The 22,596-nt window shown below is 33.9% G+C and overlaps 3 protein-coding genes across 4 annotated transcripts; 1 reads left to right on the forward strand and 2 right to left on the reverse strand.

The window, feature by feature from the left end:
- The first annotated feature begins 3,449 nt into the window (after positions 1 to 3,449).
- Positions 3,450 to 9,466, forward strand: LOC145575029 (SEC14 cytosolic factor-like). 2 transcript variants are annotated; one of them, XM_081632953.1, is made up of 12 exons: positions 3,450 to 3,568; positions 3,677 to 3,787; positions 3,969 to 3,997; positions 4,786 to 4,869; positions 4,972 to 5,025; positions 5,216 to 5,293; positions 5,403 to 5,456; positions 6,134 to 6,193; positions 6,295 to 6,390; positions 7,168 to 7,269; positions 7,347 to 7,427; positions 8,697 to 9,466. In XM_081632953.1, exons 2-12 carry the CDS (start codon positions 3,733 to 3,735, stop codon positions 9,030 to 9,032), a joined length of 1,029 nt encoding a protein of 342 aa, XP_081489079.1. In that variant the 5' UTR covers positions 3,450 to 3,568; positions 3,677 to 3,732; the 3' UTR covers positions 9,033 to 9,466. The 2 variants fall into 2 exon arrangements, with proteins under 2 accessions (XP_081489079.1, XP_081489080.1); XM_081632954.1 differs by having other exon boundaries at positions 3,551 to 3,568; positions 3,723 to 3,787.
- Positions 9,467 to 10,161: 695 nt separating this feature from the next.
- LOC145577001 (uncharacterized) lies at positions 10,162 to 14,118 on the reverse strand. Its single transcript, XM_081634700.1, has 5 exons — positions 13,605 to 14,118; positions 11,695 to 11,780; positions 11,270 to 11,575; positions 11,078 to 11,161; positions 10,162 to 10,831 (listed from the first exon to the last, which is right to left on the reverse strand). Exons 1-5 carry the CDS (start codon positions 13,983 to 13,985, stop codon positions 10,399 to 10,401), a joined length of 1,290 nt encoding a protein of 429 aa, XP_081490826.1. The 5' UTR covers positions 13,986 to 14,118; the 3' UTR covers positions 10,162 to 10,398.
- Positions 14,119 to 15,756: 1,638 nt separating this feature from the next.
- Positions 15,757 to 22,182, reverse strand: LOC145575031 (WEB family protein At5g55860-like). The gene is made up of 3 exons (XM_081632955.1): positions 21,823 to 22,182; positions 19,107 to 19,314; positions 15,757 to 17,846 (listed from the first exon to the last, which is right to left on the reverse strand). The coding sequence occupies exons 2-3, from the start codon at positions 19,278 to 19,280 to the stop codon at positions 16,020 to 16,022; spliced, it is 2,001 nt and encodes a 666-aa protein (XP_081489081.1). The 5' UTR covers positions 19,281 to 19,314; positions 21,823 to 22,182; the 3' UTR covers positions 15,757 to 16,019.
- Positions 22,183 to 22,596: the final 414 nt, after the last annotated feature.

Raw genomic sequence — 22,596 nt, forward strand, 5'->3', positions numbered from 1 at the left:
TCGATCTATAATTAGATAACGCTAAAGACAAATCCAAAAAATTAACTCGTAATATATAGTTGCTTATTAACATATTTTATAATGCGATTGGCTATATATATACAGTAAAATCTTCGTATAATAGAAAATGAAAGAGTATTAATTTTGCTATCAACCGAACTTACATGCAACCATAAATTAAATTAAGTATGAAGCATGCAACTCCTTTCTTGGCACTGTTTCCACATATATGAAACTCTATAACAAATATTATAGTATACACAATACATTCGTACCTTATAAAAAAAAAAAAAAAAAAAAAACTTTTATTAATCATTATTGATGACATGTATATATTTGTTAATTGTATTTTTTTTTTTTTTTTTTTTTTTTTTGTTTTTAGGCGGAGTTTGTTAGTTGGATTCTAATCTAGCTTTAAATATATTACACAATTACATATATGATCGTAATGCATTATCTAAATATACATAATGGTAGTATTACCTATCTATAAAGGCTATCTAAATAAAATACTTTCTGTATTAGTAGAAAATTGACACGACTAATTACCTATCTATCAAGTTAAAGGGTAATTATAGCTAATTTAAATTTACCATCTATCTACTATAAATTATCTCACATAAAGATGATGTACAATCTACATTTTTTTTGCAAGAAAGTTGGTGGTAATTAGCTTCATATTTCACATAAAACGTCAATTGTTTTACCAGGAAATCAAATAATTAATTAATTAGAAAAGAGGTTAATGTGGTAGGTTAAAGATTAAGTTCTTCTACCAACTTGTATACATGTGCACTATATGCATGTTTGAAATTGCTACCAAACTTTAACAACTCCTCATCATTCTAAAACATTGACTATAAAATATATACTTCTACGAAGTAAATTTCACGGTTTACACACCAAATTATTGGAACTTTTTTTTTTGGGACCCCTCTATTTTATTATACTGTTATAGGATAGTCCTTATTTTACTTATCTACGTGTGAAAGTTCATGGATTTAAGAATGAATTGAACTTTAAAAATCAATGAAAGCTTCGTCATCTTTGATTTTTAACCCCCTTCTTTCCCACCTTTTATAATCCATTTGTTTCTAGTTAGCCACTATGCGCTATATTTAAGTGATTTAACTTTACGTGATTATTGTGTTTTTATATGAGATGTAACTTTAACAATAATTAAAACAATTCGCGATTTATTAATAAAAAAAAGAGTTGAAAATTTTGTTATGTTATCCTAACTACTTTTCATTTAAATTGATAATGTTTGTAATTAATTATTTACACACGGGTTATTAGTTTAAAAATGTGATCGTAGTTCACAATATTTGACCTATAAAAATCAAATGTTGTAAAATTTTCAATTCCAAATGAATGGAGTTGTATAATTACTCAAATTTGTTATTTAAGAAAATGAAAATTAAACATTTTTATGGGAGACTCGAGAGTCGAGAGAGAGGTCAAGAAGTTTGTACTATGTACATATATGTAGTTACGTAACTAACTTTTGGCTCTTTCCTTTACTATATATATATTTTTTTGGGTGGAATTTCCTTTACTATTTATTAACTAAAAGACAGAAAATTCTCTTGGGAAATTTCGTTATGCCTGATAACATCAAAAAGAAAATGATCAACATTATCATGATTGTACAAAAGTAAGCATGAATTTACAAAGGGAGACTGAATATAATATAATTGATTTCAAAATTTGCAATAAAACCCTATTTTATCTTGCAATTACAATTATATGTGTTAAAGCTAACTTAAATACATGCATATGCCTTTTATGCTACTAAAGGCTAAAAGTAAATTTTTTTTTAATTACGTACATAATTTTAATTTAGAGATGTTCATATAGAAAAATAAAAGTACTATACGTATATAAAAACTAGATTCTAATCTTAAATACCTCCTTTAATACTTTAATCAACTAACTCTGATAATTTTGTCGTATTCTAGCTACTAAATGCTAATTCAATTTGGAGTATATACATTTCATGTATGTATGTGTCGGCTATTACAAATCTATCCAAAGTGGTTTGACATAAGACGCATAATAATTCAACCAAACAAACCTTTGTCTCAAAAAGAAAATATGGGTTGAATGTGCAAACTGCTTTAGTAAGAAAATTATTGCTGATTTTATTTACCAAGTGCTACGTTTTTAGCGATGGCTATGGTCAATAGTCAAATATAGACAAAATAAAGTAGAATAGTCCTTAGATAACGAAGGAAATTAACGCCATGCTTTATTTCTATTCCTAATTACAACTTGTATAATTTACCCTAATGAGGAGGGCATTCAATGCGTACTTTTTTATCTTTATAAAAATTACCACTTATAACATTATAATACACTTGTATATTAATATTTTATGAAATCACCTTATTATATCTTCCATGTTTATAACTATGCATAAATCAATGAATCAATTCAATCTTTATTGATTTTTGTTTATTAATGTCAATAATTAATTATATATATATATAAATATATGTAATAAATCGGACTGATTTGACCTATAAGATGTTCTAATTTGCTAGATCGAGTGTCTTTCGGTCTCCTATAAAATATTTAAAAAATTAAATAGACGTGTAATTTGATATGTGGGGGGTAATAGAGGGTAACGTTATAAACAAAAAAAAAGGGGGTTGTGAAAAATGGAATAAGATGGAGGTGCCAAAATTATAAAACAGAAAAAAAAAAAAAAAAAAAAATTGAGGTAAGAAATATCATAAAAAAATGCAAAACAATAGAAAAAAGCATTATCAAGTGAAACTTTGTTACGGAAGATTTGATTCAACACAAATTTTTTATAATAGCAACTTTTTAGAAATTTAATTTATGTTAAAACATTGATTGCTTTCGAGACAAATGAGAAGAAATTCATAGAAAAGAAATTATAAGTAAATGCTTGAATAGAAAAGATCTTCTCTTCTCTAAATTAAAAAAAAAAAAAAAAAAAAAAAAAAAAAAAAAAAAAAAAAAATCATCAAATAGGCCCTACATTAAATACATGAGGTAATAATCTTTCTATACCATACATGTATATATATACTTCCTGTGTTTTTTTTATACTTGTAACACATCTTTTATCATGCTTATCAATGATGTGATTAAACTAGATAAACGAATAAATTAACTTATGAAATTTAAACCGTAACACTTTATCCCTTTCTTCTTATAGGTGTTAAAATTTTGTAAATTAATTTATTCGTTTACCTAGTCTAATATCTTTCCTTAACATGCGTGACAAAGGAGTGTGTTGCAACTAAATAAAAACGGAGGAAGTATTTTTTTAGACAGATATTATTTTTATTTCTTAAAAAGTAATCTTTCTTTTTTCTAAGCAGTATAATTGCTGTTACATACAGTATTTAAACTTTGATTTTAATGGTGAAAAATCTTGTCAACATTCAATAATTATAATACTAATATATAAATAATTTTAGTGAGAGAAAGAGAAATAGATAGAGAGAGAAAGAAAGCGCTGTGATTTCACTCTTCCATCATCATAAAAGGAGAGGAGCAAATTCCAGATTGCAGAGAGGACAGTCCAGTCAGGGTGGGTGTGAATTTCAAACTCAGTTTCATTCCTCCATTTCTTTTTCTCTCTCCTCTTTCTCTCTCCTCAACAACATTGATAAAAAAGGGGTTTTTGTTTCTTATTAAGGATCCCAATTCATTTTAAAGAGGACCCACTTCACAATTTTTTCCAGTGAAATCGAAATGGGTATTGCTAATGAAGATGCTATCAAAAAGTTTGAAACTTTGATGGAAGGAGGTTAGTAATTTTTATTTTTCATTTTTAATTTTATTTTCCACCCCCAATTTTTTTAAAAAAGATTTTTTTTTTCTTTTTTTTTTTTTTTTGGGATTTTTGTTTCTTTAGGAAGTTAAGTTAAAAAGTTCTGATCTTTGATTTACACTTCTTAATCTCTTCAAGTGTGGCATTTTTATTGCAGTTGATGAATCACTCAAGAAGACTTTCCAGGTTAGTTTAACTGTTTCTGTTATTTATTATTTAATCTCAGATTTTACTTTTTATTTTTGATTGTAATTGGGGTTATTTTGATCTGATTTTCATCTTAGGTAAATTTGATGGGTTACTGATTTGGGTTTATTATCTTCTGATTTTGTGATTTAATGTTATTTTTAATGATTGTTTGGTTTAATGGTCTGATTCAATTTGGTCAATGAGTCGCTAATTTTGACTAATTCTGATCTTTACAATTTGCTAATTGAGTGGAATAGTAGCTAATTTGAGTAAGAATCTTGTCTTTGTGATTGAATTATGTTGGAGCACCGACACTGTGAAATGATGTCTCTTTGATCCAAAAGATTTGATCTGGTAAACTATTATCATTATATGGTTGATTAAAGAATCATTTATGGCCAATTCTCTATGTACACCACTAGATCCGTTTGTGAGGCTGCCGTTTCTACCACTAAAGTTAGATGTGATCGTAAATTCCAAGCCTTTTTTTAACTGTTGATGGTTGTGGTGATGATTTTATCGAGTTTGCAGCTGGAATTTTCGATGATTCTTGGCTTGTTAACAATGAAATGACTGAGTTATGATTCATCTTTAATTTGTTTATTGGTTATTACTTGCATTTAGCATGAGTTGGAGTTGTGGATTTATACTTGATCTAGCAGGTTGTTCTGTTTTTTTTTTATTTTTGCACTGGTTAAGCTTATTTATACTTCTTATATCTTCGGGAATTTTTAGACTAGCATTGATTTTAAATTAACGGCCCTATTTTCCGTGCTGTATTTCAGAATATGCATCAGGGGTACCCTACTGATACTTATATGAGGTTTCTCAGAGCTAGGGATTGGAATGTCGAGAAGGCACACAAAATGGTAATCAAGATTGATTTCAGTTGAAACTGCTAAATACATTCTAGATTTCCTTAGACTACACACTAAATTGAAGTTTTATCTGACATTAATGAGTTCCTGCAGTTGGTTGACAGCTTAAATTGGAGGGTGCAAAATGATATTGACAATATACTTACAGTAAGTGCAACTAATGATCACTGCTTTAGTTACATTCTGGAGTCATGTCATACAACCCACTAGTCTTGATGTATATTATCACTATTCACTAATGTCTTTTAGGAAGTTTGAGTCTTTATGTGGGGTGAATTATCATGAGGAGCCTGTATGTATGATCTAACATTCTAATCCAGTAATTTCATTTGCCCAGAAACCAATAGTTCCTGCGGAGCTGTACCGAAAAGTGCGTGACTCTCAGCTTGTAGGACTTTCAGGCTACTCAAAAGAGGTAAAACTACCTTCATCTATTTCCTCTGGGTGCATTTGGCTTCTGGTACTGCTCAATACAGAATTACAATTGTATTATTTCAACTGAAGGTGGTTTCTGTGTTTATCAGGGTATGCCTGTTATTGCTGTCGGTGTGGGGCATAGTACATATGACAAAGCATCCGTAAGTTAATCACTTTTTGGCCCTTTTTACCATTTAGAAAGTGTGTTGAGTGATAATTAGGGGATTGAGTTGATTTATATGTATCTTTTCTGTTGCAGTGTCAACTATTGCATTACGATAAATGCAAAGAAAAAAAATTAAAAAAAAGAATTGAATTTCAACACTTAATTAAATAATTGAACTGCGACCAAGATGTCCCATGGGCTATTGTCTTTTGTGCAGCTTCATTAGACTGATCTAATTTCGTGGATGATTAATGCTTCATGGTTTGGGACTTTGGCTATTTTAATGTTCTGGATAAACTCTCTGTTTGCCCTGGTAGAGTCATTGAGATAGTTGAACTGAGTTATTAGTCACTGAGATCAGAAACACAAGATGTTCCACGGGCAATCCGGCAGTTTTCTTCTTTGCAGCTTCACTGAACTGTTCTAAATTACTGATGATTGATTGTAAGATTAGGTATTCCTGGATAGGTTCTCTGTTTCTTTCCATGGCATGCTGCTTGGAATGGTAGGGAAAAATCTTGTCTGTTTGGCCAAAAAAGGTGTAATGTTGTGATTGTTCAAAACATATTGCTTGGCTGAAAAGGATCTCTCTGCTTTTAACTTCTATACTTTGTTACTCTTGTATATAAATACTATAATTATTTCTTATTTGCATCACATTTCTTTCTATAGGTCCACTACTACGTGCAGTCACACATCCAAATGAATGAATACAGAGACCGTGTTGTAATGGTGAGTATTTGAGTATGAATTGATGCTTGTATGGGTGTATTCATGTGGAGCATATATGTGTTTTTCTATATCTAAAGGACTTTTTGATTTGTGTTCTGCAGCCAATGGCGTCACAGAAGTGTGGACAACTGATTAGTAGCTGCATCAAGGTGCTTGATATGACTGGCTTAAAATTATCTGCCCTTAATCAAATAAAGGTATCTTTTTAAACCATTAATGGTTCTCTACTCGATTCTTTCATTGTCCCATTAACTTCCTGTAAGTTATGTAGAGGAGAAAATTGTGAGATGATCGGAGCTGGAGAAGACTAATAATTTGGCTATAGGGGCTTTAAACACTTTCCAAACATTCCTGCATTTGTTGCTCCTTATCATTATTTAGTTTTAGAGACTATTTTTCCATATTACTATGGATCAAAGCTTTAATTTACTTAATAATGTAAATTAGCTTTTGGCTTAAACTAAGACCCAAGTTAGTCACTGTTGGACTCTTTGTAAGTTGAGAGTGTGGATAAAATATCAATTGTCTTTCCACTTGATTGGTTCCTTTGATTTGATATCGGACTACACATTTGACATAAAAAAATTGTCTAGACCTTGTCCTTTGTTTTGGTTGGAAGTTGTTTCACTTCACTTGGAGTCTCATCATTTCAACACTTCACTATACCTTTACCAACTTTAGTCCAAATTGGTGGGAACAGCTACATAGATTCTATGCCGTTAATTGGCGATGGGAACATATCCTTGGAATCTCATCTTCAGTATAAAGAATAATATACCCTCCCTAGTCCCCCACACCTGCCCTTTTTGTTCCATTCCATCTTTTCCTGTTTCCTCTTTCTTCAAATCTGTTCTTTATGGTTCTCTATTCATTTTGTTACCTTCTTCTTTGCTTTATACAAAATGTTGAACTGATTGTATCTTACCTTAAATGTGGCGACCGACACTCATTTTATTGCTTCTGTTCATTTGCAGCTGCTGACTGTAATAACAACTATCGACGACTTGAACTATCCAGAGAAGACTGATACTTATTACATCGTTAATGCACCATATATATTCTCAGCATGTTGGAAGGTTTGCCTCTTATTTAATTCTTTCCACTTAAAGTAGATGCTATCAAAGGTGGTCCACCTCTAATGGCATGTCAACAGGTTGTTAGGCCTCTTCTGCAAGAAAGGACTCGGAAGAAAATTCAGGTTCTTCAAGGATGTGGCAGGGACGAGTTACTGAAGGTAAACTTTTTTACTTTAGTGCGGAGTAATATTGCTTCTTAGATCATCAATTTAGTATTCATGTTCTCAATCTTCATTTTTCTTTTCCCAAAATTCTAGTTGCATGGTTTACTGAGCCATTGAGATCCTAAAGTACTGCAATATGTTATCTGGCATGAATGTATGATGTCACTATTCCTTTGATCAGATAGATTTATATTCTTGATATCTACACATGATTAACTATATACTATATTCACATATTCTTGGAAATGTCAGGTTCAGAAAAACATGTTATCGAGGAAAATCCTATTTGAGAAGAGTTATGAGAAGGAAGGGGGTAGACTGATAGGTTATTTTGTGGGCTGATTGAATTCCTTCTAGCTGTAGAGCTTCACCTGTTTACTCTTTTTTTTTATCCATCTTAACTACTAACTTTCGATGGGTATTTAGCAGGTAGATAAAATGATTATTGTCAGACCCTTTTGTCCAATACAATTTGACCTGGATATTTTTGGGATTTTTCTAGTATACTTTAATAGACTACTGTACTTGGGTGGATATTTAGTGTTTTAAGTGGAGTTAAACATTAGTTCTATAGATTGAAAGATCTAAATGACAAAGCATTGATGCATAATAATTTTGATTATAGAACTTACGTCTTGTTTTGTATCGGGATTTGGATGCAAAAGAAAGTAAGGGAAATGGAATAAATGAGTTTACCATTTTTGGCTTCAAAGTATAGAATTATACAAGTAGATGGGTATTGGTAAGAAAAGAGGAAATTGAAAATAGAAACTTGAAATCTCCACTTTCCTTTTCTCTCAAAAATTTGAGGAATTCGCCAATTCGGAAGGATAGGGAAAAAAAAAAATGCCACTTGTAGTTATTTTTTTCCCTTCCCTTCATTTCATTTATTGACATAGATACCTTATCAAGACTTTAGTTTTATTCTTAATATTTTTTCCCTTGTATATGCTCAACATGTTCTTGCCGAAACTGTGGCACAGAAACCCCCTTCTGTATTTCTCTGTGGATACTTTAATAATGTGTTGGATGAAAGTATTATAAGAGGAAGGAAAGGGAAAGTAATGGATCAATTTTCCTTTGTTTTGATATGAATGTACGGAAAAGAAGGGAAGGGAAATGGAGGATCCAATTCACTTTCCATTATAGTAAAAAAAAAACTTTTCCCTTCCCTCTTCCTACTTTGTGAAACATTTGGATACCTTTGTTGTGTAAATACATCATGATGGGCTGACTAGTTTGTGAAATGCAACCTGTTTTCAGATTATGGATTATGCGTGTCTCCCACATTTTTGTAAGAGAGAAGGGTCTGGGTCTTCTCGACACTCTAGAAATGGGATGAATGATAATTGTTTCTCCTTTGATCACCCCTTCCATCAAGAACTATATAACTATGTCAGGGAGCAAGCTGCTCCGACAGCACCCTTGAAACAACAAGGGTCCTTCCATGTGGCGTTCCCTGAGCCTGACCCTGACGATGCCAAAATTGCTAAAACCATAGAATCAGAATTTCATCGATTGGAAGACCAGAAGGATCAGAATGGGCTTGTAAGATCGCTCTCGAAACAGATAAGTGATCTAGACATCAAAATTAACTGATATGGAAAAAAACCAGAAAGGGTTTTCACCCTTTGGTCCGCAATCTGCTAGACACCAATGCTTGGGGCCAAGAATCACTTCATGACAGATTTTAGTCCTTGAAGAGCATACTTTCATCTTCGATTATGTATTACCGATGCTTTGGATTACCTCAATGCAGGCATGTTGGAAGTGGTTGAGGCATGAAAACACCACCTTAGCGGATGTTGTACCTCTACTTATATATCTTAGGCAGGACTGAAGGTCATATTCATAAATATCATAATATCTTGTATAATTTCTTTTAGCCACCTGATAAGTGATTATATATGTTCGAGAATGTTCCCTGCGATTATTGCTATCTATCAACGTATATTGTTGTAGCCTGTAATCTAATAACTCCTAATTTAGGATTTCATGTTGCAATTTTGAAATAATGTCCAAAGTTGATCATCTATTATGGAGTATGAAACTGCAAGCCTATTAAAGTTAATAAGCGTTTCAAGAAAGCATTTATAATACTAAAAACCTACCTTGTTGTCACATCAATGCAACTTTATAAAATCACAAAATTTGCAGCACAATATTACAAATTAACAAAACAACTTTATATCATGGAACCTGTAACTATTGTAGCAATTGCAGCAGGTGTGATTGCGCAGATTGGTTGTCTTTCACTAAGAGTTAGACCTCTTGTCAACTGTGTTAAGGCGTCTTGTTGAGTGCATATGGCAGTTGCCTCGACGACAGGCTGGAGAAAGAGTTTTTCAAGGGATGGAAGACCATGGTTGTTGAATGTTTCGTTGATACTTTTTGGACATGAATAAAGATGTGCACTTCTCTGTAATTTCACTTTAAAACAATGCTAGAATTGGACAAGATTAAAAATTTAGCAAGCGTCAATCTGGTCTTATCTTTGACTGCCAACATCTCTCAAAAGAATACAAGTATAACTAGTAACAAAATTATATCTACTTGTTTAACTTCCAAATTATACATGTCATTTTATGTTTAAAATAGATTTTGGCACTTAAGTATTGATTAGGAAGATCCCAATAAGCCGATCTGATTTTGATTAAACACACCAAGTTCAGACAATTATCAAACTGTAATGCAGAAGGTATAAATGAGTGCAGATAGCATCTTCGTAACTTCGTTTTCCAAACTAATTTGAATTAAAAATCATATTCCATTGATAAATCAATAAGAAACACATATTTACAGATTATAATCCATTTACATTTCAAATCTTCATATCTGATTGCAGAAGAGAAAAATGCCACTGCACATTCACATTGCATTCTCCTCTATGCACAATGCATTCAACTGCTAAAAATATCAATTAGACCACTACTAACATTACAACATAAAGCCAGGCACACAAGGTTTACAGTTGCTTGTAGCAGCTATATGCGACACCAACTGAAACAGCAGCACAAACAACTGCAAGGGCTGCGTATGTATCTTCACGCTCCCAGCTCTCAAACCATGAAGGCATGGCACATACCTTCCGCTTTCCAAGCCCATTGTAGCTGTTATTTCGTAATAGTTTTTTGCCCTTCTTCCCATTGGCTACTTTTACTTCTCCTTCATGAATAACAAAATCATCCTCCTTTCCCACTGAGGTGGGATATTGACAGCATGCAGCATTTCCATTTGCCTGGCAACATCCGTTGGACCCAAAATGATAAACACCTGTCGGAGACTCCGGCAGCTCAGAAGAGAGCAGTCTATTATTGCCTGAATGGTTTCCTTCTTTGTTTTGGAGCCTCAACTCTTGGGCCTTTTGCTGATCATCCTCAGATAAACCCATTTGACCCCTGAAGTAGATAAGAATCAAACTTATTACAACCACTTTTATTTTTTTTTTTTAAATCCTGCTTATAACACCAATTAGTCAAGGTTCCAGATTCATATCGCCTAAGCCCCATGTCCCACTGCAGTTATGTTAAAAGTGTGCAGCTACATGTTTGAAAATGACAATCCCAGAACCTAACCTAAAATGCACACTACCTAGAAGTTCTAGAATAAAAAGTGTTAAGGAGGTGAACAAATAGATAACTCACCTCCACAGCCACTCTACGATTTCTCCCTTCAAAACATGCTGTTCAAGCAAATTAGGAACATCATCTGGTGTAACATATCCATACCTGCATAAAGCAGCTAGAATTACTATTGGAGCAACTCAAATATCTATAAGTCAAGCACCACTCTCAAAATATTGGAAGGGAGGCATCCAGAAAACATAAACTCCTTACCAGTGCCCAGTGACTTCCCCGTCAACCCCAGATCCAAAGATTATTACATTTCCAGCATATTTGTGACCACCAACATGAGAGCATGGGCCAATGGAGACTTTCCCTTGAAGACCATGTAAATCTACCTCTTCCTTGAATTTAGCAACCAAAGGAGGTCCACACACACCGCAACGACGATCTCGGCTCCCATGACAACATACAAAAATGTAAAAGCCTTTCAGCTTCTCCGGGTTTCCAGGAATCCATTCACCATCTTTAATTAGAACTTCTTCGACAAAAGTATCGACATCAAAATGTGTCAATCTCCTGCATTTTTGCCCAAGGTTATGAGTGCCATAGCAAACAAGCCACCACACAAGACTAGAAGCATGCATTCAGGCAATATATAAACAATACAAGAAATAAACATCAAAAGGTATGGGAACCTGTATCTGATCATGTCTGGGAAGATTAATACGTCTCCATTTGATGTTTCAGTTCCATCACGTCCCTCACAGATTGTTAGACGAGTCTTCAGGATGCAAGGAAATAAATAGATGGGGTAAGAAAACAAGCTCATGAAACATTGCTCGGCAGTCAGCATGACTAAGGGAATATTTCCAATAAACATTACCACTAACTCACAGAGAGAATAATCAACCATGTCTTGTCCAAAAAAAAAAAAAAAAAAAAAAAAAAAAAAAAAAAAACCAACAGATAGACCAAAAATCACAACATAAATTAATAGAGTTCATAATTGTTGCAATCTGGGGGTCAATTAGTTGACAGGCTTCAAGTACCTACCACCTCTTTCCCATTCAATACCTAAATACCTTTTGTTTACAAGCATATCAAATGCACATAGTGGTATGGTGGTCTCAAAAATCATCATACTCCTATATATTGCTAACCAAGACTATGCGTGTCATTTACATGATACAGCACAAATGACATCCTTTTTAAGTTGACTAACAGACAAGGTGACATAAATAATATACAACAAAACATATAGAAGTAATTAGACTTGTACTCCAGCAATGACTCACTGATAAATGTGCTGGCTGCTGAGTTAAGACAACAATAAAGTGCATAGTGCAGAAAGTACATTCCACTCTAGTTGTTGATGACAATGTTTGGAAAATTATGAAGGCATGGAAAATCAAGTTGAATTCCACCCTGGAGTGACCCTAGATGAACAATATAACATGCAAGCATCAACTCATGAGCAATATATAATTCATGTATCTCTGAAAAGCAACGACGACTCAATCAAGCCCAAATTCGTGTCTGTTTATAAATGCATTAACTATATCTTCCTGACCAAAAAAGGGCATATGAAGTAGTAAAATCCAGAAAACAGATACATAAATAAAAGCCACAAAGATAGCATCACCTGAACGGATATGGTTACAATGTTTACAAAGCTGCCTTATTAAAGTTTACTTCAAAATCCGTTAAAAAGGAGTAGTCCCCAAATATATATGACGTATCTATAACAATTTATAAAATCATCCAGACAAAGTTTGAAAGAGGAGGGAGGGAAGGGGCAAAAAAAATTCCCCACAATAATAGAAACACCTGACCACAAAACACCAGAAACCTACATTTTGCATTACGACCACTTGGAAGTATATAAAGCTTGCATTTAGTAGTCAATCCATCCGATAGACCCAATCAACAAAATAAGAAAAGATCATAACGAGTTCAGAGCAACTAAGTGACTAGACCAAGCAATACAAATTTGACAACAGTTTCAGAACTGAGGAAAAAATCTTTCAGTATTTCATTACTCACCCAAATAAATTGTCCTACAATAATCATAACCAATAAATAATGCAACCCCCACACTAGTTCAACAACCCGAATGAATTACATACCCAAATCAAAATGAATGAATGTAACTAGCCAAATCACAATTACTACATCAAAAACTAAACTTTTGATCATAGATTTCATCAACTGTCTTTGCAGAACAATGACAAATTTAGAAACAAACAAACAAAAGAGCACGAATCGAGTGCGAAACAGGAAATAAAAAAAGCATACCCAAACCAAATGAATTCAAAACAACCAGCCAAAGCACACCATTGCAGTTATTTAATCAATAATTCAATACCATTCATCAGATACTTCATAAATCTCACCCCCTTCTAAATTTCACAAAGCAACCCCATTTCATTTACTATATCAAAAAACATACTCACAATACTATTAATCAACTTTTACCAAAAAAATCCCACATTACCAATCAATCTTTTCACAACAATAGATAAATCAACAACAAAAATAACACAAAACCAATTGAAAAGAACAAAAACCCAAATCAAGAAATAAAAAAATAAATAAAATTGACAACCTCTTTGTTCATATCTGATTTACGAGCAGCCAAAGCAGCAGAAAGAAGCCTAGGCAATCGATCAAACTCAGCAGCTTCAATACGAGGGGGCCAATTTCGAGGGTTCTTATAACAAAGAAAAACATGGCGATCATAGAATTGAACACTACCCAGAAGAGTATTTTGGCGGAAATCAGGCCTAAAGAAGCCAAAATCAGGGTCACAAGTGCTAGTTCCGGCGGAATCGTAGAGAATACTGTCGCTTTGGAAGCTGTTAGAAGCGCTGCCAATCTGAGGTTCGAGGAGATAACTGGAGGAGTTGTCACCTTCAGAGAGTGTGATTGGAGAAGAAGAAGATGGGTTTGAGAAGCTTAAAGGGTTTTCTTCTTTGTTGCTGGACATGGTAGGATTTGAACAAGGAGGAGGAGGAGGAGAGAGAAAATGGAGTTGGAGAAGAAGAAGGGGGTTGTGATTTTTGGGAGGGTTTTGCAAAGTAGGAGAGAGAAAGTGTAAAAATGGATTTCATAGATTTGAATTGTGAATGTAAATGGAAAGTAAATGGTGGTATTATTTTGTTTCTAATTCAAAAAATAAGGCCCATTCTCTTCAATTTATTTTCAGTTCAGTTTAATTCAGTTCAGCTAAGCTCAGCTCTAATAAATTCAATTCAATTTAGTTCAGCTCCTTTCAATCAATCAGAACAGATCTTGTGTATGACAAATGTTATCACTTACTTATAAAATGCATTGAACGCGTGAAGGGGCGTTGAATAAGATAATTAAAAGTAGAAATATTAATTTAAAATAAATATTAATTACACCGATCAAGACCTAATTTTGACATATATTCTAAAATTAACATTATATTAGGAAATATTTTAAACAATTATCTAATGTATGGGGGGCTTTGTTTGCAAGATCCTCTCCCTAATAACTCAAGAAAGTTAATACTGTGTAATACATGTATTATGAGTTATGATATATACTCGTATAATCTAAGCGCTACATTTTTTTTTCTTTTTTTTTTTTTTAATTGAGGAAAATCTAAGTGCTATATGCCTACATATAAGCAATACATTTCTTAAAATGGTATAAACTTAAAAATTTATAATAAAATCACATGTATTATATGTATTCATATAACATACATGTTTAAATTAATTATAAGACGGACAGAATATCAAGTTGTAAAGAGTAACACATTTGATGAGAGGCGAATGAAGAACAATTTAAGTTATTACAATTATTAATATGTGGCTAACATCTCTCCGAACTCTAGTGGTTAAATCGCAAAAGGAAACAGAGTAAACTCAATTGTAATTGGTCTAGACTAGATACATTTTACAATGCTAAGCTCATTGCTTGCATAATAAACCTTTTTTAGATTATTGAATATTAAAACACTAATTAAGTAAGGAGTAATAAGCAATGTAATTAGTTGGTTATAAAGCTTTGTTGACTGGTTAGTCCTGATTATAACGAAATTATTATATCTAAGCTTAATAATGGAGTCCAATAATATACTAAGTATGTAGGACAATCTGAAGGAATACATGATGCTAATTCTACCTGTACAGTGTACTATATTGAATCAATAATGTTCCTAGTTGGAGTGTCTCGATAAAATAACATAAATTTTAGACTACGAATATTTTTTTATCAATTCTCTAGTATATACTTAAATAAGATATATATATACAGGCCTTAATGCCTTATTTGATATATATAATTTTATAATATAAGTATTATATATTCATAATTTTAAATTTGTAAAACGAAGTAAGGGTAAACTTCATTAAAATAGACACAAACATCTTTCAAAACTGGCTATCATGTTGTAAGTATAGCCGTTGAGATCTTATATGCCGCCTACAAAGGCTATACAAGTTGATACTCAACCAGGATAATGAAAGCTTGCCTCTGCTGTTGTAAAAAAACCTACAGCACTGCACATTATCCAGGAACAGCATCCATTTTGACGGCAGAAATTAGAGCTCTTCGTAATGGTGTTGTAGCGACTTTCTTGCATAATCAAATTCCTGGATATTGACAAGCAAGGCTATTTAGAGAACTACTGTCCCTCTTGTTCACTGCGGAATAGTTCTCTAAATAGCAGGACAATAAGAGACGAAAGGAAGACACCTCCAAAACAACAATTTAAAGAGAGGCACAAATGAGAAGGGATGTGGCATTTCATGCCCCATATTCCATGCACTCAATAAGCATATATTAACATACAATGACCTACACTAATTCAAGCAAGTTATTAAGTACCTTGGTTCTATACAGGAATGACTCTCTGGATGACTAACTGCTTTCACATCCATTTTCATGTCCTCACCACATAATGACAAATTATCACATTCCTACCAAAATGTACACGTATCCAAAATGCAGCAGAAGTTCCCTTTCACCATATCACAAAACGTTAAATAGTTCAGTTCTCCCCGGGAAGATAAGATGGTGATCCACCTTCTGCTTGACTTTTCTTCTTGTGAAATATGCCACTGAGATTAGGCAAGAGTACTTTCTTTGACACTGAAGTTTTCGGTTTATCCAGATTCTTCCCCCCATTAGTCTGTTCTGAAGCATATTGTACTTGAAACTTGTAGTCAACTGGCCCTGACTTGGTTGACATCACATGTGTGCGTGTCTGCATAGGTGACTGAACCTGTGCTTGCACAACCTGGGTCTCTGCCAAAATGCGGGATGCAGCCTCAGCTGCCTTCTTTTTCTCTCGCTCTCTCCATCTCCGAAGCTCACTCTCCACAGCCTTTTTGGCTGCCTCAGCCATCTCAGCCTTCTTTATCGCTTCCTGCGTTGCAGCCTTCATATTGTCTATCTCCTTCCGAGAAGCTTCCAACCTCTTGACTGCCTCATTCTCACTCGCCTTCACAGCCTCCACTTGTGCCATTGCAGCTTCTACCTTCATCTCTGCAAGCTTCTCAGATTCCTCTGCCTTCCTGCTCAAAGCCTTGAACTCATCCCGTGAGATCGTGATTTTTGCACCTGATTCAGAGGTTGAGGAACGAGCAGCATCTGTTCTTTCAGACAAAGCCTGAATCTGATCAAGGGCACTTGCCTCCGCAGCTTTTGCTTCCTCTGCTTCTTCAAGTGCCAATTTCAACTTTTCCTCGGCTTCTTCTAGAGAAATCCGGGTGGCAGCAGCTTCCTTTTTAAGCTCTTCAGCCTTGGTCTTCATCTCTTCTGCTTCACGTCTAGCATTTTCAGCTTCTTCTGTTAATTGATTCAATGTTGCAATCATTTCGTCCGAGGCTCCGCTAGCTTTAGCTTCTTCTTCAAGGGAAGCCTCAAGCTCAGACTTACATTTTCGGAGCTTAACATGCAGATTTCCAGCAATGGATTCCGTCTCTGCTTCCTTCTCTTTCAGTTCTGCATGCTCCTTTCTCAAATTCTCTAGTTCCTCTTTTAGAGAATTCACCAGGCTCTGAAGGGCACTTCCCTCTCCCAACACCTTTTGCAGGGATTCTTTGGCATCATCCAGTTCCAAAGTGACCGTTCTCACAGAATCTACATCTGATGCCTTGGCATTTTCCACTTCCTTTCTTAAAACCTCAATTTCACCCAATGCTTCTGCCAGTTTTCCCTCCAGATCTTTGGAAACTTCAGGATCAAACTCTTTCTTCATTTCTTGCAACTTCTTCACAGAATCCTCTAATCTGGCTTTGTAAGATCGTCTCTCAAGGTCTTTCTCAGAGAAGATGCTTGCTTGCTCCTGATGAGCTGAAATTGAAGCCTGCCTTACTTGCTCAATTGTTTCCTTGAGAGAAAAAATTTCTTTCGAAAGTTCGGAAGCCCGTTTTGTGTTTGCTTTTGCAGCATGCTCAGCTTCCGCAGCTTGCTTGTGGGCAGTAGCCTTTGCTTCCGAAGAAGTATCATAATCCTGACGAACTTTTGCTAACTCTTGCTTGGCAGCATTAAGTTCCGAGATAACAGTCGTATACTTTTCTTTTGTATCTCCAGATTCTTCTTTATGGAAACCATTGGTCACAGCCTGCTTGGCACTGTTCGCATCTTCAAGCTGCTTTGCGTGTTGTTTTGCAGCTTCTGTAGCTTGAATTGCAGCTTCTTTGGATTCATTTAAATATTTTAGCTTATGTGCTAAACTTTCCACAGTTTTCTTAGCTTTCTCAAGTTCTACAAGTGCTTCTGCTTTGGTATCTTCGGCATTTCTTAGTTGTTCCTTTAACTTGTTTAGCTCCTTTTGAGCCAGGTGAAGTTCTGTCTCCTTAACCAGAGCTCTCTGCAACATAAAATTAATTTAAATAAACCTAGAACAATGGTGAAAAACAGAATTTTACAGATGAAGCATCCCTTCCCCCAAAAAATATAATAATAATTTTTAGGCTTGAACAAGGCTCACAAATTTAATAATAATACTAGTAATAAAAATAAGAAAGGTTAATAAATTTTGTGGTATGCTGGTGAGTGGTGACTATAAAACAGATTGTGGAGAATTTAGGACATTTGAGGGCAATCAGCATGTTGACCCAGGCAATATATGCTGATTATAAATGCTTGGTAAAAAGCATTATCAATCAACATTTTTATCCCAACATGTGGAATTGCCAAAAAAAAAAAAAACCATTTCACAATAGCAATATAGCATTTTCATAATTTTATGTTCTTGATAATTGAAGATATTGATGTTTGAAATCATACATTGGCCCAAAAAAAAATCATACGTTGACAAACATGTCTAAAGAAATGTATCAACTAGAATAAAAAAAGTAAGTATGAGGTTGATAAGTTCAGATAAGATAAGGTCTAATAAGTTAAGTTCAGGCTAATAAGATAAAGTGAAATTTACGTGAAAGGTATAAATAGTGTGGGGTAGGAAGCATAAGATAGTATAAGGGGTTATCAACCATACATAACCCACCAATTTAATAATAAATAATTCACTAACAGACAATTCTTAACTTAAGCTTTCAAAGGACTAAAATCTAAATCATATGTCTCACTCGGATGTCCTGTCCTTATTATATTTACTTGAAGTAGTAGTTTGCCTTTTGGATCAAGGGTCTGAATGAAACAGTTTTTCAGCACTTTGTAATGGAACTATGGAAGGACTGTAGGAGTATGTTTAAAATCTCAGGGACAAAGCTAGAAGAGACACTTTGCAATTGTGCTGGAAATGCTATCTACTGGTGGCGGTGCCCTCCATCCCTACTCCCATGTCACAACCACCCTATGTGCATGCCTTATTACAAACACCATTAAAATTTACAAAGTAACAATGGTTACCATTTTTTTTTCCAGAGGAATGCATTCTACTCAGTAAATGCCAAGACAGAGATGAGGCAACAAAGAGAGGAAAATAAAAGTGGATAACAGGGAATATAATCCCCAGAAAAATGTACAATCGAATGACTTTCGGGAACATCTCCTAACGAGCACTAGTTGCTCAGCTCACCCTACCCATCTCTTCTAGCACATAAGCTCAATGTTCACAAAAGAAATGTATTTTGCCCAGTGAAATTTGTAAGCATGCAAAACAAACCTCTGCTGACTGTGGTTTTGCCTTCTTAATTGCAGGTTTTTCTCCGGAAAAGGCAACCTCACCAAATAAGTTGACAGCATCTTTGACAGACTGAAATGGAGCCCTGGTATCTATCTCTCCTACTCCACTCTTAGGAGAATCTGTATTTTTTGGTCGTTCAGCAGAGTGCACCATATTCCTGACTTATTCTTTAAATTTATAAAGCCGCCTGCAAAGAATAATCAACAACAAACTCGTTAGCAGATATAGAGAAACTAGATGAGATGATTAAAGTTCACTAAAACAAAACCAAAAAAAAAAAAGTAAAAAACTTTCCCACACACCACCAAAAAAATAATAATAAATAAATAAAAACAGAAAGTGTGGGGAAAACATTGCTTGAAAATATGAATATTGCTTTACACAAGGCTGTAACATTTGTCCCAGTGGTTGTCACAAGACTCACAACAGGCAACCTATTCATAGAATCTATTTCTTCCCATAAACTACTCATAGCTGTGTAATAATCTCCCCTGTGCCCTGTCTTCTAGAAAGGATAAGTCTACTCCGTATGCTTTCTTATTTTTGTAGTAAATCCAGTGAAAGCAAGCAGTTCAGGGATTAGCCTTGATTAGATCCTCTGATCCAGTTGGTGGAAGTAATATTGCATCATAATCTTCTATCCAGAACAAGCTTGTCTATGTTGGATCATTATCCATTAATCATGGCACCATGTTGCTCAAATTTTCATTTCTACAGCATAATATGTCTGACCACACCATATAGGGCTATATATTAGATTGAGTCATTCTTATTCAGATTTTGCGTTTTCACCAACTTACTTCCGCAAATCAGTAGTCCACCCTCTTACTGTTTTTTCTTTCATTCATTAATTTCAAATATTTCAAAAAAGACCGTAATCAACTATTGGTCATAACTCATAACTCATAAAGTCATAAGACAACAAAATCTGGCAAAAAAAGGACTAAGGACTCTTCATTAACTTGTCAAAGCAACACAAGACATATAGAAAGCAAATATTAAAACAGAAAATCTTTGCTAAAAAATGCAAAGTTGAACAGGCTTAACAATTCAACACAGCTGATATGTTAGGCTGGCAGAGAGGCAGACAAATTCAAACCATGAGTGCATCCCACATAAAATGAGGAGAATATATAGCACTCCTCATTACCTCCCAACTCCCTATCTCCCTTTTTCAAAAATGCTCCTTTGTATTACACTTCTAAGCTATGCAAAAGAGGAAGAGAGGAGCAGGAGAATAAACTCTTGCATCGATATCAAATATCGAGGCCAGCTCAATTTTTTAATATGAATGTACATAAATGAACAACATACAATCAAAGAAACAGAAAAACAAAAAAAAAAAAAAATCTGAAACAGCCTTTCTTTTCATTTGAAGGTCAGGAAGCAAAAAGCCATCTAACCCTTGAAGTAACAAATCAGACAATCACATCATTGTCTACTAGTACTGATATTTGAGATCAAGGGTTTCCCGTATTCTTATACTACGTAATAAACAATTATGATACATACAACCCCTAGCACTGCAAATAAGCATTAATACATTTTTTAAAATGGTTAAGTCTGGTATTTTATGAAAACATCACGTGTTTATGCGTGTTATTGATGCTTAGTAATTCTTAACCTCTCCTTTTTAATCTTCTTATATGCAGCCATATCATCACTCAATAGCATCATATTCTGATCAGCTACGAAACAATAAAAATAAACAAAAAAAGCAAATCGATTCTATTTCAATAGCAGACCCTGATCTGGATCTGGACCAAATAATATGAATCTAAACCCAAAAGATAAAGTCACAGGCCCCCATTCACAAAAGTCCCAGACATACCAAAGGTGATTTATCGAAATGACGGGGCAAGGAACAAACATCTAAACATTCTTCCCTCTCAAGATCCCATTTGACCACAAAATACAGAGTAATATTAGAAGATAACAAAAAAGGACTCACTTTTTTAGGGCCAGTACCATAACCCCATCACATGCTAAGGAATATTGTTGGGAACAAAAATACACATCCAAAAGCAATGTAACGGAAACAAACCCCCCAAAAGGCTAACAATCCCATTTCAGCATAATATCAATCAACAAAAGTTACATTGAACCATTATTTTTTAGTGAATAAGGAGCCACAAACGACAGTGATGTATACGGGATTTGATCATACCCCTGCACCCTCAAAGACTTTAACCACAGCATCCACTTTAATCCATCATAAACATACATATTACCTAATCACTACATACTCCATTACTCCGTATAAATGTATAATACAATCTCAAAAGTTTCTATCATCACATTTCAATCATTACTTCATACCAAATTGAAAAATAAGGCAAACTTTAAGCGTATGCATATATAATTACTATTCTCAATCATTAATAGAACTTTCAAGAAAGCATATATAAATAACAGGAATTACTATTATAACAGCCAAAAATAAGAAAAAAAAAATACACTTAATTAAAAATTGGCCACAATACCATAAATAAGCAACTAATTAATTCCTTATAATGAAAAGCTGTACTAGAACAGCTCTCCCACCTACCGGATAAGTAAGAGGAAATTCTTACACACCCCAGAAATTAAAAAATAAAAATAAATAAACAAAGCAACATCAATCAATCAATTACTTTTCTTCAAAAAAAAAAAAAAAAAAAAAAAAAATCAATTACTTTAAAGAGAGAAAACGAACCTGAAATGATGACCCAAAACCCTAAAGAGCAGGGAAAACCCTAGAAAGTTCCAAATTGATCAAACGGCTGATATATTTTTGCTTCGATCAAAGTCTCTGATCATCATCATCTTCTTCTTCAACCCCCAAAAAAAACGAAAATTTCCTGGGGAAATTTTAAAAATTCAAAAAAATCGGGAAATACAGTACTATAAATTGAAAGAAAAATTAAATAGAAAAAAAAAAGGGGATGATTATGGAAATGATTTAGTAAGAATTGAAGGGAAAAAGGTTGAAGAGAGAGATTGAAATGGAGATTTGAAGGAGTGAAGAGAGAGAAAGTGAGAAAAAAAAAAGGGGGAGGTTTGAATATGGAAAAAGTTGTTTTAAAAAGCAGAGAATTTTGTATATAGAAATTATTGAGAGAGAGTGGGACATAGCTAGTAAGCTAGACCGCCATGTCAGCGTGACCTGATTTATAAAACTTGTCTAATTTTTGGAATTAAGCTCATGTCTTATGTGGTTAACTTTTTAGAGGTGGCACTCTCAAATCTCAATTTGGTTCTAGTCGTTTTCGAGTTGGGTTTGTTCGGGTCAATTTCGTGTTTGTTTTCGTCGGTTAAGGTTGGGTTATTTTTATGGTATGATAATACTCCTTTCATCTTTTTATTATATGTTTATTTCTTATTTTGTACAGAAATTAAGAAAGTTAAAGATTCATTAAAACTAATACGGATAATTGGGAGTATAAATATGCATATGAGATTAGAGAGAGATAGAGAGAAAGAAAAAGTG

Source organism: Chenopodium album, chromosome 13, assembly GCF_948465745.1.
Source record: "Chenopodium album chromosome 13, dcCheAlbu1.1, whole genome shotgun sequence".
NCBI lineage: Eukaryota > Viridiplantae > Streptophyta > Magnoliopsida > Caryophyllales > Amaranthaceae > Chenopodium > Chenopodium album.

What these genes read in the sequence shown, in the direction of transcription:
- LOC145575029 (XM_081632953.1), top strand. Translation starts at nt 3,733, where the DNA reads ATGGGTATTGCTAATGAAGATGCTATCAAAAAGTTTGAAACTTTGATG. An exon ending in ATATTGACAATATACTTACA is followed by an intron (nt 5,026 to 5,215) that starts GTAAGTGCAACT and finishes TCATTTGCCCAG; the next exon opens with AAACCAATAGTTCCTGCGGA. An exon ending in GTACATATGACAAAGCATCC is followed by an intron (nt 5,457 to 6,133) that starts GTAAGTTAATCA and finishes TTCTTTCTATAG; the next exon opens with GTCCACTACTACGTGCAGTC.
- LOC145575031 (XM_081632955.1), bottom strand. Translation starts at nt 19,280, where the DNA reads ATGGTGCACTCTGCTGAACGACCAAAAAATACAGATTCTCCTAAGAGT. An exon ending in CAAAACCACAGTCAGCAGAG is followed by an intron (nt 17,847 to 19,106) that starts GTTTGTTTTGCA and finishes TTTATGTTGCAG; the next exon opens with AGAGCTCTGGTTAAGGAGAC.
- LOC145577001 (XM_081634700.1), bottom strand. Translation starts at nt 13,985, where the DNA reads ATGTCCAGCAACAAAGAAGAAAACCCTTTAAGCTTCTCAAACCCATCT. An exon ending in CCAGACATGATCAGATACAG is followed by an intron (nt 11,576 to 11,694) that starts GTTCCCATACCT and finishes GCAAAAATGCAG; the next exon opens with GAGATTGACACATTTTGATG. An exon ending in GGGGAAGTCACTGGGCACTG is followed by an intron (nt 11,162 to 11,269) that starts GTAAGGAGTTTA and finishes TGCTTTATGCAG; the next exon opens with GTATGGATATGTTACACCAG.